This window comes from Xyrauchen texanus, chromosome 40, assembly GCF_025860055.1.
Source record: "Xyrauchen texanus isolate HMW12.3.18 chromosome 40, RBS_HiC_50CHRs, whole genome shotgun sequence".
Classification (NCBI taxonomy): domain Eukaryota; kingdom Metazoa; phylum Chordata; class Actinopteri; order Cypriniformes; family Catostomidae; genus Xyrauchen; species Xyrauchen texanus.
In genome coordinates, this window is record NC_068315.1 from 6,881,504 (window position 1) to 6,896,223 (window position 14,720).

The following is a 14,720-nucleotide window of genomic DNA, read 5'->3' on the forward strand; positions in this document are numbered from 1 at the left end:
GGGATATGTATTGTTTTCCTCTCGCAGATCTTCTTTTGGGAATATCAACGTAAAAACGAGACAGAGAAACTCCGAACTCTCTTCTTGCCTGAGGGAGGAGTGAAGCTCAAGAATCTAACTGGCTACACTACCTATATGATCAGTGTTGCTGCTTTCAATGCAGCTGGGGATGGACCACGCAGCCCACCGACCAGAGGAAGAACTCAACAAGCTGGTGAGTAAACTTTAAGCAGTTGTCTTCATAGCTGTCTCTTCCCAAATCCTCACGTACACTACATCACCATAGTTAATGACCCCATGTGAACAAAATGTGAGTTTTGAGGCTTGTTGTCCATGTCTATTTGCTTTGAGGCCATCTAAATGATAGTGCACTACTAGCTTTTCAAAAAAGATTATTTCAAATACACATTAATGTACAAAACGAGCGTGAGCTCGAGGGGGGCGGAACGAGCGTGCAAGCTCGAGGGGGCGGAACGAGCGTGCAAGCTCGAGGGGGCGGAACGAGCGTGCGAGCTTGAGGAGTGAGTGTGTGTGCGACGAAGCGGGGATGGGGCAGAGGAGCGGGGTTCGTGACAATGTAGTTAACTGGATTTACATTTAAACGTAATTAATGTATTTGCTACTGTTTTAGTAACACTTACTATTAAAGCATTTATTACTTAAAATATAGGTCATAATAAAGCATTGTCTGATTGCTAACTAAGCATTTTGCGTGACCTACTCTAAAGTGAGAACTGTATATGCCTAATTAAACATGTATTAATGATCCAATACTCTGAAACATTGGCCCCGAAATAACCATTTCCACAGCATCTCAATCACAAAGGCTCAAAATAGACACTAAAGCTTAAAAAAAGTACAGGAATAATAGTGAGAGAGGAAAATCCACAGTTTAGTAAAAGAGATCCTCTAGTTGTTCAAAAGCCACTTGAGCATTTTCTATCCTATTAAGCTTTATGAGCAGATTTTTTCTCATTATTGCAATTAAAATTACTGTTTAAATCAGTTTCACTAATATAAATATTTCATTAAATTGAATCCGATTCCAGAAGGAAAGTCCAAAAATCCCACTACAATTTGTGTGCATGTTCTGGAAACAGACAGCACATCACCACAGACACATGACAGTGATGGCAAAAAAATTGGAAATTGCATGTGACGTTATATTATTGACTTTAAATGATATGTTGCCAATTCAGTGCCTATTAAACTTCATTAGTGAAAATATCCTTGCTATACTGCTGAAGTGTATAATCAAATTTGTCATGCCATACATGTTACTTCTCTCAGCGCTGGGCCGGATAGAACAATAACAGTAGTTTGTGGTTACTGAATAGGGCATTTTTTGTAATGATTTTCCAGAGAATGCAGGGGTGGATTTGTACCAATCCTTGTAGTAAAAAGATACAAGCATTTAATGTGCAAATGTCTGCAGTATGGCAACAACTTCCTAAGATTTGAATTCTGATCAAGTAAGAATTCAGCTTTCAGGATTCAGGGAGGAGCCCCATTCAGGAAGCCAAATTTGTCTCCCATAGAATTTTTTTTTTTTTAGCAAAATCAACACTTTGATGACAAGTTTCATTGAGCAAAATTAGATATTCAATACATCAACAACGTTTATTACTTCAAAGAAAATACAAATGTAAGTTTGCAAGGCATAAAAAATAGGATGCGATTAAATATTTTTTTTCCCTAATTCTGCTTTGTTTTCATAAATTCTGTTTTCTATAAAAATTTTCTGAATTTTCTGAAATCAAATTAAATTATTTTATCAAATAAAGTTCTTAAATAACATATTCAAAGCTGAATCTAAAAGATTGTTTTTGTCAAATAATGTGAGCACAACATAGAATCACTTTATAAATTAAAAACATTTTCAATTTCACACGTCCATTTAAACCGAACTTTTGTTTTGATGGATCACTGTCAGTTTCTGTGTCTGTTTGACGGAAGTTCCACACTAGATAAGCAGTTTCCTACGGTGTCATTTTTTTTATTTTTACGCTGCAAGCGGCTGCCAATTCATCAAATAAATAGTATGCAATGTGCTGCACGCTTTGCATTAAATGAGCATTTTGATTTCTGTAATTTAATACACATAGAAGTTGTGATGTTTTTAACAGGTCAATGCCTTGACACATCACTTTGAAGCATGCAACAAAAGAGAACTGGATATTTCTTAAATGAAATCGCAGGCTGCTGTGGTTTAATAATCAGACTAGGACACATGTACAACACATTTACAAGATCAACGGAAGATTTAGGGACAATGCAGTACTGTCCCAAAAGGGAAAACTCTCACGCTGGCCATACCTACTGTTGAACCATGTTAATAAATATGTAATTAGGCATATATAGTTCTCACTTTTGATTAGGTCACAAAACATGCTTAGCTAGCCATTAGTTAATGCTTTGTTACAACCTTTAATAAGCATTAACTGATTTAATAGCATTACTAAAACATTAATATACACATTAATTAAGCAGAAATTTTTATCCAATTCATTACCTATTTAATATCTGTATTAACTATGAATTTATGCTTACTTAATATTCTCATGAACCTTTATTTAAGACTGGTTGCAACTAAAATAGATCAATTAGGTATGATTAACAAGTTGTTTACTAAGGATTAAAATACATTTTCAAACTGCCTATGTATAAACTTATGAAACTATAGTAAATCATTTTATAGAAACTTATAAAATAATTTACTATTTATTTGTAGCTTATTAATGAATTAATAATGTAAGAAAAATAATGTATTAATGATCTATTAACTACAAACTAATGCTTTACAAATACTTAACTTTTGTGAGGTCATACTCCAAGGTGGTCTAAATGCAGTGAGGCTTCCATGTGGTGAATGACCTTCAATTAAGACCTAATGGCTCATTTCCTTACTGGGCTAAACGTTTTCTTGTAGCTTGCTCAAAAAGAAATGCAATGAGGTTTTCGTGTACAAAAAGCAATGCTTAAGCAAAAAAGTGTATGCAAAACTAGGCTCTGGTGAATACAAAAACTAACACAGGATTAAAGGCTTCCACTTATTTTCAATCAGGGGATTAGAATGATTGAAACTATTTGAAATTATTTCAATATTTATGTGTCCAAAAACTTTTGGAATATGAATCACTGCTGACAACTGGCCAAGACACATCACAATCCCATCTGCACTTGTTTGTATGTTGAAAGTTCAATATGCAAAAATTCAGAGGAGCTGCTGCTTTTATTCAGAATCTGTTATGCAGCTCTTGTGGTTTCTTTCGCATGCTTGTGTGTTGGCTCACGGCTCTGAGCGGCTGTGGGACACAGTCTCGGTATTGTTCTTTCTTTCTGAAGGAGGTTTGCTTTTCACACTGTCACCACAAAAGGGAACCATTTTTTGTCATCTGATATTATTAAACTGTTTATTTTAAGGTTAAGTGTCAAATTAGTATATTGAGAACAGATCAGATTAATTAAATGGTGTTCCAGCCAATTTTGTTGTGGGTTGTGATGGTTCTTGTTGTTACTCTATATTGTAACATTTTTGAAGAAAAAATACAATTGTTAAAAAGGAAGCTATATTCTGTGTGACCTTAAAATAGAAGGATTGAAACCAATTTAACGGGTAAGGTTGGCCAAGGAGGAGGCAACGGAAATTTGAATGACATAAATCAACTTGAATCAACTTAAACACACAGACACACACACAGTGGCCGCATGTGTCTCGCTCTCTCTCCAACTGGTGCCTCCGGCTCAACCCCCATCTGATTTTGACAATTCAGCACCAGGCATGCATCCATTAAAGGGGGACAGTACTTTTATTGAAGTACTAGTATTGTTATCGTCTTAAGGTGTTTGTGGTTGCAGCTACCTATTTTGGAAAGCCTTGTTTTTGGTATTTGTGAAAAATCTACTCTTACACAGCCAAAATGATTTTGGCTCATGCTGTGCAGCTGAGCTAGATAGTACAGCTGTGCAATACATCAATCATTCTTCTTCACTCTTGTTTCACTTCAGTCTGTGTCTGTCTTCTTTTTTTCCTTTAAAAGATTTGTCTTTATATTATATCTACTCTTTTTCTGAATTATCAAAGATAGAAACAAATACAGAATGACAGGTAATTTATTTTTAGCCGTTTTGTTGAGCCAAGATTGGTTAAAATACCTTATCTCTGTAAAGGGAGACAGGCAGACGTGTTTAAGCTATGAAGCCACGAGACTGTCTGTTCTCTCTTGATTAAATGATTTATTTTATTATTTTTTTCTCTCTCTCTTAGCTCCCAGTGCTCCCAGTTTCATCCATTTCAGTGAGCTCACCACCACCTCTGTCAATGTGTCCTGGGGCGAGCCTGTCTTCCCTAACGGCATCATTGAGGGCTACAGACTCATCTACGAACCCTGTATGCCTGTTGATGGTCAGTGCTATTCTTACTTGTAATATTTGTCATGGATCATTCAGCCTGTGTGCAGGGGTGGACCGGGAAGAGAAATTGGACCAGGATTTTACATAAAAACTGGCCCAAAATTGTGTGTGTGGGGGTGGGGGTCGCTGAAGGGTCCCCTTCAGCATATCGTGGTACCTTTTTGTGGCCTGTTCTACATAATACATTTCAGCTTAGTCCCGGTTCTCCCGATGGCCAGTCCGCCCCTGATCGGCCCGAAAGTGCTTCGGCTCACTGGGAAAATGCCCGGTATGCCAGATTACCAATCCAGCTCTGCGTGTGTGTGTGTGTGTGTGTGTGTGTGTGTGTGTGTGTGTGTGTGTGTGTGTGTGTGAAGAGCCCTTGTTGCCTGAACTAAAAGCAGTGTGTTTGTCTAGAGTCCTCAGTGGCCTGTGTCGACTGTCTTCACTCCCCCTCCCCCCCAGGCGTCAGTAAAATCGTGACAGTGGACGTGAAGGGGAATGCCCCCCTGTGGCTGAAAATCAAAGATCTGGCTGACGGAGTCACGTACAACTTCCGCATCCGTGCCAAAACTTTTACCTACGGTCCAGAGGTGGAGGCCAACATCACCACAGGACCTGGAGAAGGTCTGTCTGGATGCTTATCTCTGTTGGGGTGTTCACACTAACAGCAACTGATCACTGGAGGTCGCAGAGTCTTTTGTACCATTGGTGGTCACTGCACTTTTTTTTTAATTGTATTTATTATTATTATTTTGGTCTTGTTTTACAGTAAAAATATCTAAACAAACTTTAAACAAGATACATTACTTGAGAATCAAAACATTGATTTGTTCAATTTTATGAGTAAAAAACTATTGGCTAATGGGGTCAGAAAAATATACTTAAGATTATTTGATTATTTGATTAAAATACTTTGTTGCAATGTCGAAAGTCACTCTCAGTTTTCATTGAAAATGAATGTCTTCAGGTCATTTTGCTGTTGTAAATTGCTATTAGTGTAAATGCTTCATGATTCACCAAAACAGATCCAGGTCTGTCTCTCCTTGTTTTGTCCTCTTTAACCTGAAGCTCATGAGTAACACCTTTTCTTCTGTATTCAGGAGCCCCGGGCCCTCCTGGTGAACCCTTCATCTCTAGATATGGCTCCGCCCTCACCATCCACTGGACCAATGGGGATCCCGGACGGGCACCCATCACACGCTACGTAATTGAGGCAAGACCCTCAGGTGAGCTCATCAGAAATAGCCTAGCAGCTACAGGAGATTCTCCACAAACGTTGATGCTCATGTGAGAGATGCTGGTTGTGATGCAGTTTACAATCAAATGAAATCAATACCAATCTGCTTTGATTTAGAGGAGTATGTATAAAGTACTGTATATGAGTAAACCCAAATCAGATATTCAGTGTCTCTGATTTTAAAAGCAATCATACCCAGGCTTAGCATGAGGTCTATATGATTCCAAAGAAGAAGAAGAAGAAAAAAAGAATGATTCCATATGTCTCAGTCTGGTAAAAAGGTGCTTATGGCAGCTTGTGTCAGATGAAGGAGATATATTGATGTTAGCACTTCGATTGAAACAGAGCAGATCAGATTACCGCGGTGACTGAGGAGAAGTCATGGCCAAATGAGAAAAGAGGGAGCGCAAGGCATTGATTTGTGAAATGGTGTTTATTGAAGACCCACACATTGTGATGTATGCTAGACCATATTTGCATGCTGTTCATCTGCAGTTGAGGTGGAAAGTTATTTTCACCCTTATCCCTGAAGATCCTTTTATGTAATTTCTCTGCCAGGCTTGGCTTATGACACCAGTAAGCAAAAAACTCTAGGCACACTAAAGGGGTCTCAGTGGCAAATTAAATATGTCTGATGTAGTTACAATGAAATTTGATCTATTTTCAAGATCCTCCAGTAAAGATAAAAGTGTGTTTGATGAGGTCTCGCCTCTGGATTATTAGTTCTGACAGCTGTCACAGTGTTCAACATAAAATAATAAACTCCCATTTAAGAGTCAGTGTTTTTAAAGGAATAGTTTACACAGAAAGTCTGTCATTATTTACCATAGAATATGTCCATAGAATAACTCCAAAAAGGACCATAAAAAGTAAAAGTAGTCCATATGACCTTTGTACTATATTCCAGCTCTTCAATATTATCTTCATCTACAATATTCAAACTTTGTCTTCCATGGGCAACAATTACAGCAAAACGTTTGGATGGAGAAATAATGATGGATCATTTTGGGTGAACTATTACTTTAAGGTTATCAGACCCATAAGACTTATGAAGATTATTAATTTTATAGACCATTCTACTGTGTATGACTAGGTGTTTTCCTTTCTAAAAATAATATTCCAGATGAAGGGTTGTGGGACATTTTAATCAAAGACATTCCCAAGGAAGTGACATCATACACCTTCAACATGGACATCTTGAAACAGGGAGTCAGCTATGATTTCCGGGTGATTGGGGTGAATGACTATGGATATGGGTCTCCAAGTCAGCCGTCCCCATCCATATCAGGTAAGTTCAAACCCTTAAAGTTTTCTCCATGTTTATTATATTGAGGCAGTTCCATTTAAGTTCTAATTGAAATATTTCTGAAGCCAATTCTTCTAATGATAGATTTGTTTTGTTTTGTCCACATCCAGCGCAAAAAGTGGCTCCATTTTATGAGGAATGGTGGTTTCTGGTGGTTGTGGCTCTGGTCGGCCTCATTTTCATCTTGCTGCTTGTTTTCATTCTCATCATCAGAGGCCAGAGCAAGAAATATGCAAAGAAGTCTGACTCAGGTATGATCCATCCATCCATCCATCCAATCAACCAATCAACCAATCAACCAATTAATCAATCAATCAGCCAGCCAGTCAGTCAGTCAGTCAGTCTGTCTGTCTGTCTGTCTGTCTGTCGGTCTGTCGGTCTGTCATTCGATCCATCCATCCATCCATCCATCCATCCATCCATCCATCCATCCATCCATCCATCCATCCATCCATCGATCAGTCTGTTTGTCTTTCTGTCTGTGAGTGTATTTGTTTATCTCAAAGGGTCATTCAGTTAGAGAGGCATTAGGAATGAAACAGCATTGTTGCTCTTGTGACATCATCAGTGTGGTATGCATGTGTAACTGTTTGGTCAGCTTTTCTGCTGTGAGAGCAGGCAGACCACAACAGTGTTGAGGGGCAGGGCAGTTGTGTGGGTCACTACACATGTTAAATACACTGAGTAAGCACGAGAGGCCCAGTTTTCCCTTCCACACAAAGACACACTTTCTCACACAAACACACGTATACATGCAAACACCACTTTTCAGCTCAGATCAGGGTGTTTTGTCTCAGCTATGTTTTCCCAAACAGTTAAGTCACCCTGATAGCCACATGTTCTCGAACTATCCACTGTAGTTCCACAAATACTTTGACCTTGAGCCAGTGTTTGTGAAGAACTGGAAAATAAGCCCACATTTTAGGAAAGTCTGACTTATTCAGAATAGACTTTAGACTCAGTGAAGTTATGGTGAGATGGTGGTGTAATATATTCTTAAATGAACATTTCACCCAAAAGTAAAAATTTTGTCATCGTTTACTCAACCTTGTGTACTTCCTTTAAAGAATAAATAGTAACAGAAAATTGGTTTTGGTGACATTTGGTCCTGTTGTTTTGATTAAATTAATGGAAGAGAATTCATTTGGTTTTAGATTTGGTTACACCCAAAGCATCTTCAACAGTTCAAGTTATGTCACAGCTCAGTGTTATCAGAGCTTGTGGATCCAAACTGTGGCCCGTCATCACTTAGTGTCTCCATATCTGCATTCAGGCAACAACTCAAACTGTAACGCACTGACACATGGAGAGATGGTCAGCCTGGACGAGAGCAGCTTTCCCGCCTTGGAGCTAAACAACCGAAGACTTTCTGTAAAAAATTCATTTTGCCGCAAAAATGGGGTCTATACCAGGTGAGTGGGATTTTTCTGTCCTCTCCTGTAGGGTGATTCTGTTTGTCTCTCTGTCTGTCTTTGTCTTTCTATACCTCAAAGCAAAATACTGATTATGAAAAAAATTTATTCACAGTGTATCTTTTTGCTCAATCAGTGGCTGTTTTTGTCTTTTAAGCATTGATTGCATGCATAGGTTTCAAGCTGAAATATGTGGTGGGCGAGTTTTGCTTCCTTCAACAGATTAATGGCTCTGTGCATTCAATGCCAATGTCAGCTACTGTGTTTTACATAATGACTGGAATGGTAATAACAAAAACGACTCAATCCAAGCTCAGCAATAGTTTAATTTAATGCCCTAATGGTATCGTCATTTTGCTTAAAAGGCAACAACATTTTCAGATGATGTAGTAAATCAATTATTATATGTGCTTATTTTAACATTGCACATAGTTTATTAAACTCCCATAAGCCTTCAACCACATGGCAGTAATGCAGCGAAAATAGCCCAACTGAGGAGTTTTTTACTCAATGTGGAAATAGTGATGGGATAACCAAATGGCTACCTTCATAAGATCTTACTTTTCATCATAAAACTCAGTATAAAAAGTTGATTTTTCCACTATGTGACTGTTTTTTTTTTCTGACGTGTCACAGACTAAGTACAATAACAGATTCTAGTTCGTGACCTCAGCTATACTGCCACTGTCTCTCTGAAATGTGACAGTTTAAAAAAATACTCAAAAAACGTATTTTAATGCATCTATGCTGAATGTTAATGTGTTGAATGAAAATAGTGATGCTTTAACAAGCACCACTAATTGAATATCATAAAATATTTAAAATATATATATATTACATCCCATTTAATCTATTTTCATCTAAACTCCACTAATATTTGGCTTTGATTGCTGTAACAGTATAGCCACGAACAGCTCCACACACCTGTAGTGATGGCTCCAGGTGCCCCAGGTGTATAGTCAATCCTATCTGACAATCTGTTGGAGAAATCCACCCCATTACCAATCCTTAATTCTTAGCCTCTGCCTTCCTTCATCCTGGGTCACCTTGAGAAGGATCGAAGGTCTGTGGTCTTTGAGGGGATGCCAGGATTTTTTCTTTGGCCAGAGATGAAGAGAGAGGTGTAGGAGGAATGCTCAGATTAAGTTCCACATACTTTGTTCTATCTACAGTGGAAGTTTGAACCTTACGGTGCCTGTGTTGGATTGATTGGAAGTTTACAGTCTCCGAGAATCATGAGATATTTTTACACCTGGTATAAAGATGCGTTTTGGCTGATCTGGTCACATGTACTGCCTTAATTGCAGATGTAAAGGCCTATTGACACCAAATTCGGGACAAATTTGCGAGTCGAACTGCTGACAAAAGTTCTATTCACACATAGACCATTATGGATAAAATTCTTCTTCTTTTTTTTTTTTTTTACTGTTTAGTAGGGCTGGGCAATACAACAAATACCCACAATATAATCGCGAGGATGTTGCTGACGATATATAATATTCAACAATCTCTAAATATTTGAATTAGCCTTTTATTGGGGCATTAAGTTTCAAAGTTTCATCAGTAGACTCATTTCACAAATTAATCAAAATAACATCAAAATGGAGATATGATCAAATGTGATTATTTATCTGACAAAGGTTGCGATTAAAGATGGATAAACATGGTCTGTGTGCGCTTCAGAATGAACCGGCGACGCGCTGATCTGTGTGCAGCAGGGCTTATGGGCTAAGGTGTGTCCCAAACTGCTCGCTTCTGGACTATTTTACGTCATTTTGAAGTGTAAGTAGTGCGAGTAGTATGTTTACACTGAAAATGCAACAAAAAGAAGTTTACTACAAGTACCCGGATGATGCGCTTTTTCAAGTGTGGATGCACTTAATGCACTCAGCGCACGTGGCTTGCCATACATAGCGGAAGGGGCGGAGTTACCAGCAGTGACGGTGATCTGGCAAACAATTGTAAATAATGGAGAATATGACAACTAGTGAAACTTCTTTGAAGACAGCAACTTACAAAAGTGAGTTAAATGCTTTACCATCATACTATGCTGTGTGAATATGTATATTATTGAGATATACTGTAAGTGTTGAACTGAGGGTGGATAGTACACTAAAGCTTGCGGCAACACAATGCATAGGTATAAAATGCTACTTCCATCAGCTGTTAAATGGCAAATGTTTCCATGTAGTAAAAACAATGGTTCCATTTGGGACGATACTACACTTTGAAAATTCATACACTACATGGCTGAGTGCATAGTACATTTTGTAAGTGCGTAGTATATAGTGTGTTGTTTGGGACACAGCTCTAGTGTTTGCAGTCCTGTGTATTTCAGTCTTTAAAGTTAAAAGTTCTGCACTGTTTTTTTTTCTGCTTTAAAACTGAATCTGGAATTTAATTCAATTTGAGCTCTTGTTTTATTGCCTTTTCTTTCAACACATTAATTTGTGTTTATTAATATAATGATACATAAACCAATTTGAATGTGATATATATGTGGAAAACACATATATACATTTACATTCATGCATTTGGCAGACGCTTTTATCCAAAGCAACATACATTGCACTTATTACAGAGACAATCCCCCCGGAGCAACCTGGAGTTAAGTGCCTTGCTCAAGGACACAATGTTGGTGGCTGGGGGGATCGAACCAGCAACCAGTTCAGCGCTTTAGCCCACTACGCCACCAGCACTCAGCTTGTGTGAATGTTGAATGTGTGCCCCTGCCTGTGTAAGTAAGAGTCTATGATACATGATTTATTTTGAGATTGCAGAGATTGCAGAGAATAGCGTAAAGCCTCCATACTCCATGGTAACGCGCTCAACAAGCCCCGTGACAAGATGCGCGGATTGACGTCTATGATGCGGAGGCAACTGATATTTGTCCTCTGCCACTTGGATTGAGTGGCATTCCATGTGGACTTAGAGCGCATTGGGAACTGGGCATTCCAAATTGGGGAGAAAGGGGGATAAATAAAATAAAAATAAGAGGTTCTGCAATTTGTTTACACTTGTAGTAAAACATTGCATGTATATATTTTTTATGCAATATTTTACTATGAGCTTAGGCCAAACAAATTGCTGAACCTCACTGCTATTTTTAATGCTTGGATAAAACAGGCACAGTAATACAATTAAATAATGTACATAAAGACACACCAGGTATATTTTAAAATATGAGGAATCAGCTAATTACATACATATTCTAAAAAGAAAGAATGTGTTTACAGCTTCTGTATTAAAACAAACATTCACACCTTTTGACATACATAATGATTTTGACATTTACACTCATTTACATTTACAAGAGAGAAAATGTTTTACTTTTAAGTCGCTCTTCAGCATGAAACCGTTCTAACGGTGCAGCTTCCAGGATGCATCACCCGGTGTCAAGTTTCAACACTTTAAAATTTATATAGGATATTAAAATGAATAAATGTGTATTTTTCCAGCCTGTTGTATTATATTTATTTATCACCCCTTATTAATTTTAGATACAGTTCCTATATATTGTTATTTACACAGGGCAAATATACTATTTATCAAATCTAGTTTTATTGCATATCATTTTTTAATGGGGATATAATTTATTACAGCTGACACTTACATGAGCAAACAAGGTTTGAACATCAATCGTAACAAGATCAACCTGAAATTGACAGCTTTTTAACACTTCTGTGTACAAATTTGAAGGCTGTTTATTGGATTAATACAGGTAAACGTTTGGTTACGTATGTAACCTCCATTCCCCGAGGGAGGGAACGACACGTTGTGTCGGAGAAGCGACACTAGGGGTCTCTCTTGAGCGCCGATATGCACCTCTGATCTATTGAAAAGGGCCAATGGGAGTTGGCAGTCAGTGTTTGCATACCCCGCCCCCGGACATACGGGTATTTAAGCGGGGCAAATACGGGAGTTCATTCAGGATTTTTCTGAGGAAATGGTCCGGCCACAACAGTGGCTCGGTTCAGCGACATGGCGGAGGAAAGACACAACGTGTCGTTCCCTCCCTCGGGGAACGGAGGTTACACACGTAACCAAATGTTCCCCTTCTGTCGCTCTCTCCACGTTGTGTCGGAGAAGCGACACTAGGGGACCCATTCCAATCTTGCCATGCGCTGAACCGTGTACGTGAACCGCCGATACAGAGGCGGGCAGGGATTTCATCCAGTGCCGCGCATCGTCTGTACCTGGCTGCGCGTACCCTTCCCCAATGCCCCATAAGAACATTGGAATCCTTCTAGTTACCCTGGGAGGGGAACAAGGCGATGTTTGCCAACATGGGAACGGGCCAGCCTGGCTGGGCCTCTTTTCTCTCTATGTTTCTCGCATAGAGCAATCACGGCCGGGGCCCTTACACGCATATAGGGAAGGGGGTCTTACCCAGACCCTGCGGAGACCACACCTGCACTTTTTCTTGGGGAGGAAAAGTGGTAGACACGTCACATGGCTGTCTTAGGGCTTGTGTGGAAAGTATGGTGCGGTGGTAGATCCAGCCTCGAAAGGGGGGAGTTGCTACAGCACGGCGACTGGGGCAGCTGTAACTGCCTAAGGGAGACACGGGGGTCCGCTCGTAAGGGGACAGAACCGTGGAATTACACACAGGGGGAGTCCGAGCAGGAGGCTTTACCTGTGGAGCACCTATACCAGTACAGGGTAGCCATCAGGGTACCCGCAGTGGCTTGGGTCGGCGAGTTCCTCCGCTGAACCGCGGACCCGGAGGGCTAGGGAGGAATCGACCAGGGGCCCGACTCGGAGTGGGGCGCCCTGGGAAGAAGGCGCACTACTTTACCTTGATGTCAGGAAAAGGGCACTGGGCGCAAGCGATCCACCCGGCCGGTCGGTCTACGTGTTACCGAGTTCTACGGGCTCGGACCTGAGAAAACACGAGACGCAACCGACTCAACGCAGAGGTTGTAAAACCTCGCGAAGGTGTTGGGTGTTGCCCAACCCGCGGCTCTACAGATGTCTGCTAGGGAGGTGCCCTTGCCAGTGCCCACGAGGACGCAACACCCCTTGTTGTGTGAGCTCGGACCCGCAAGGGTAGGGGCGCGGCCTGGGTGTGATAAGCCAGTGTGATGGCATCGACAACCCAGTGGGCGAGCCTCTGTTTGGAGACGGCATTCCCTTTCTGCCATCCCCCAAAGCAGACAAAGAGCTGCTCAGAGCGTCTGGTGCTCTGTGTGCGTTCCAGGTAAATGCTCAGGGCGTGCACTGGACACAGCAACGAAAGGGCTGGGTCTGCCTCCTCCCGGGGCAGCGCTTGCAGGTTCACTACCTGATCTCGGAATGGTGTGGTAGGAACCTTGGGCACATAGGCCGGTCGCGGTCTTAGGATCACAGACATATCTACCGGACCGAACTCCAGGCAAGTGTCGCTGACAGAGAACGCTTGCAGGTCCCCGACCCTCTTGATGGAGGCGAGCGCGATCAGCAGGGCCGTCTTAAGAGAGAGGGCCCTGAGTCCAATTGATTCAAGCGCTCGAAGGGAGGTCTCTGGAGTCCTGCCAAGACTACCGAGAGATCCCAGGAGGGAACTAGGCCTGGCCGGGAGGGATTCAACCTCCGGGCACCTCTCAGGAACCTGAGGATCAGGTCGTGCTTACCCAAAGACTTGCCGTCTACAGGATCATGGTGGGCGGCAATGGCGGCAAAATACACCGTGAGGGTGGACGGGGACAGCCTCCTGTCCAGCCTCTCCTGTAGGAACAGGAGCACTGACTCGATCGCGCATCTCTGCGGGTCTTCAGTTCGGGAAGAACACCAATCTGCAAACAAACGCCACTTTAGGGCGTGAAGGTGCCTGGTAGAGGGGGCTCTGGCTTGGTTGATTGTATTCACAACGGTCGCCGGTAAGCCAGCTAGCTCTTCCGCGTCCCGTCCAGGGACCAGACGTGGAGGTTCCAGAGGTCTGGGCGCGGGTGCCAGAGCATGCCCCGTCCCTGAGAGAGGAGGTCCTTTCTCAGGGGAATTCGCCAGGGAGGAGCTGTCGCGAGAAGCCTGAGTTCCGAGAACCAAGTCCGAGTGGGCCAGTAGGGGGCCACTAACGTGACTTGCTCCTCGTCCTCCCTGACCTTGCACAGCACCGGTGCAAGAAGGCTCACTGGGGGAAATGCGTACTTGCGCAGCCCCGAGGGCCAGCTGTGTGCCAGCGCGTCTGTCCCGAGGGGAGCCTCTGTTACATGTTGTGACATGTGGTGGGAGCGTACGCCGCCTTGGCGATTTATGTACGCCACCACCGTGGTGCTGTCCGATCTCACGAGGACATGTTTGTCCCGAACTAATGGGAGGAACTTCCTGAGAGCAAGAAGGACGGTCAGCAACTCCAGGCAATTGATGTGCCAACGCAGCGGGGCCCCTTTCC

The 14,720-nt window shown here is 41.6% G+C and overlaps 1 protein-coding gene across 6 annotated transcripts in view; it reads left to right on the forward strand.

Moving 5' to 3' along the window:
* Positions 1-14,720, forward strand: part of sdk2b (sidekick cell adhesion molecule 2b) — a 436,106-nt gene that overhangs the window by 399,722 nt on the left and 21,664 nt on the right. For 4 of the 6 annotated variants that reach the window (XM_052112358.1, XM_052112359.1, XM_052112355.1 and 1 more), the window contains exons 37-43: positions 28-214; positions 4,268-4,405; positions 4,810-5,019; positions 5,496-5,621; positions 6,756-6,920; positions 7,049-7,189; positions 8,212-8,350. In XM_052112358.1, coding sequence (XP_051968318.1) covers positions 28-214; positions 4,268-4,405; positions 4,810-5,019; positions 5,496-5,621; positions 6,756-6,920; positions 7,049-7,189; positions 8,212-8,350 — 1,106 coding nt within the window. The remainder of the gene's footprint in view (positions 1-27; positions 215-4,267; positions 4,406-4,809; positions 5,020-5,495; positions 5,622-6,755; positions 6,921-7,048; positions 7,190-8,211; positions 8,351-14,720) is intronic. The other 2 variants (XM_052112360.1, XM_052112356.1) reach the window with 1 other exon arrangement.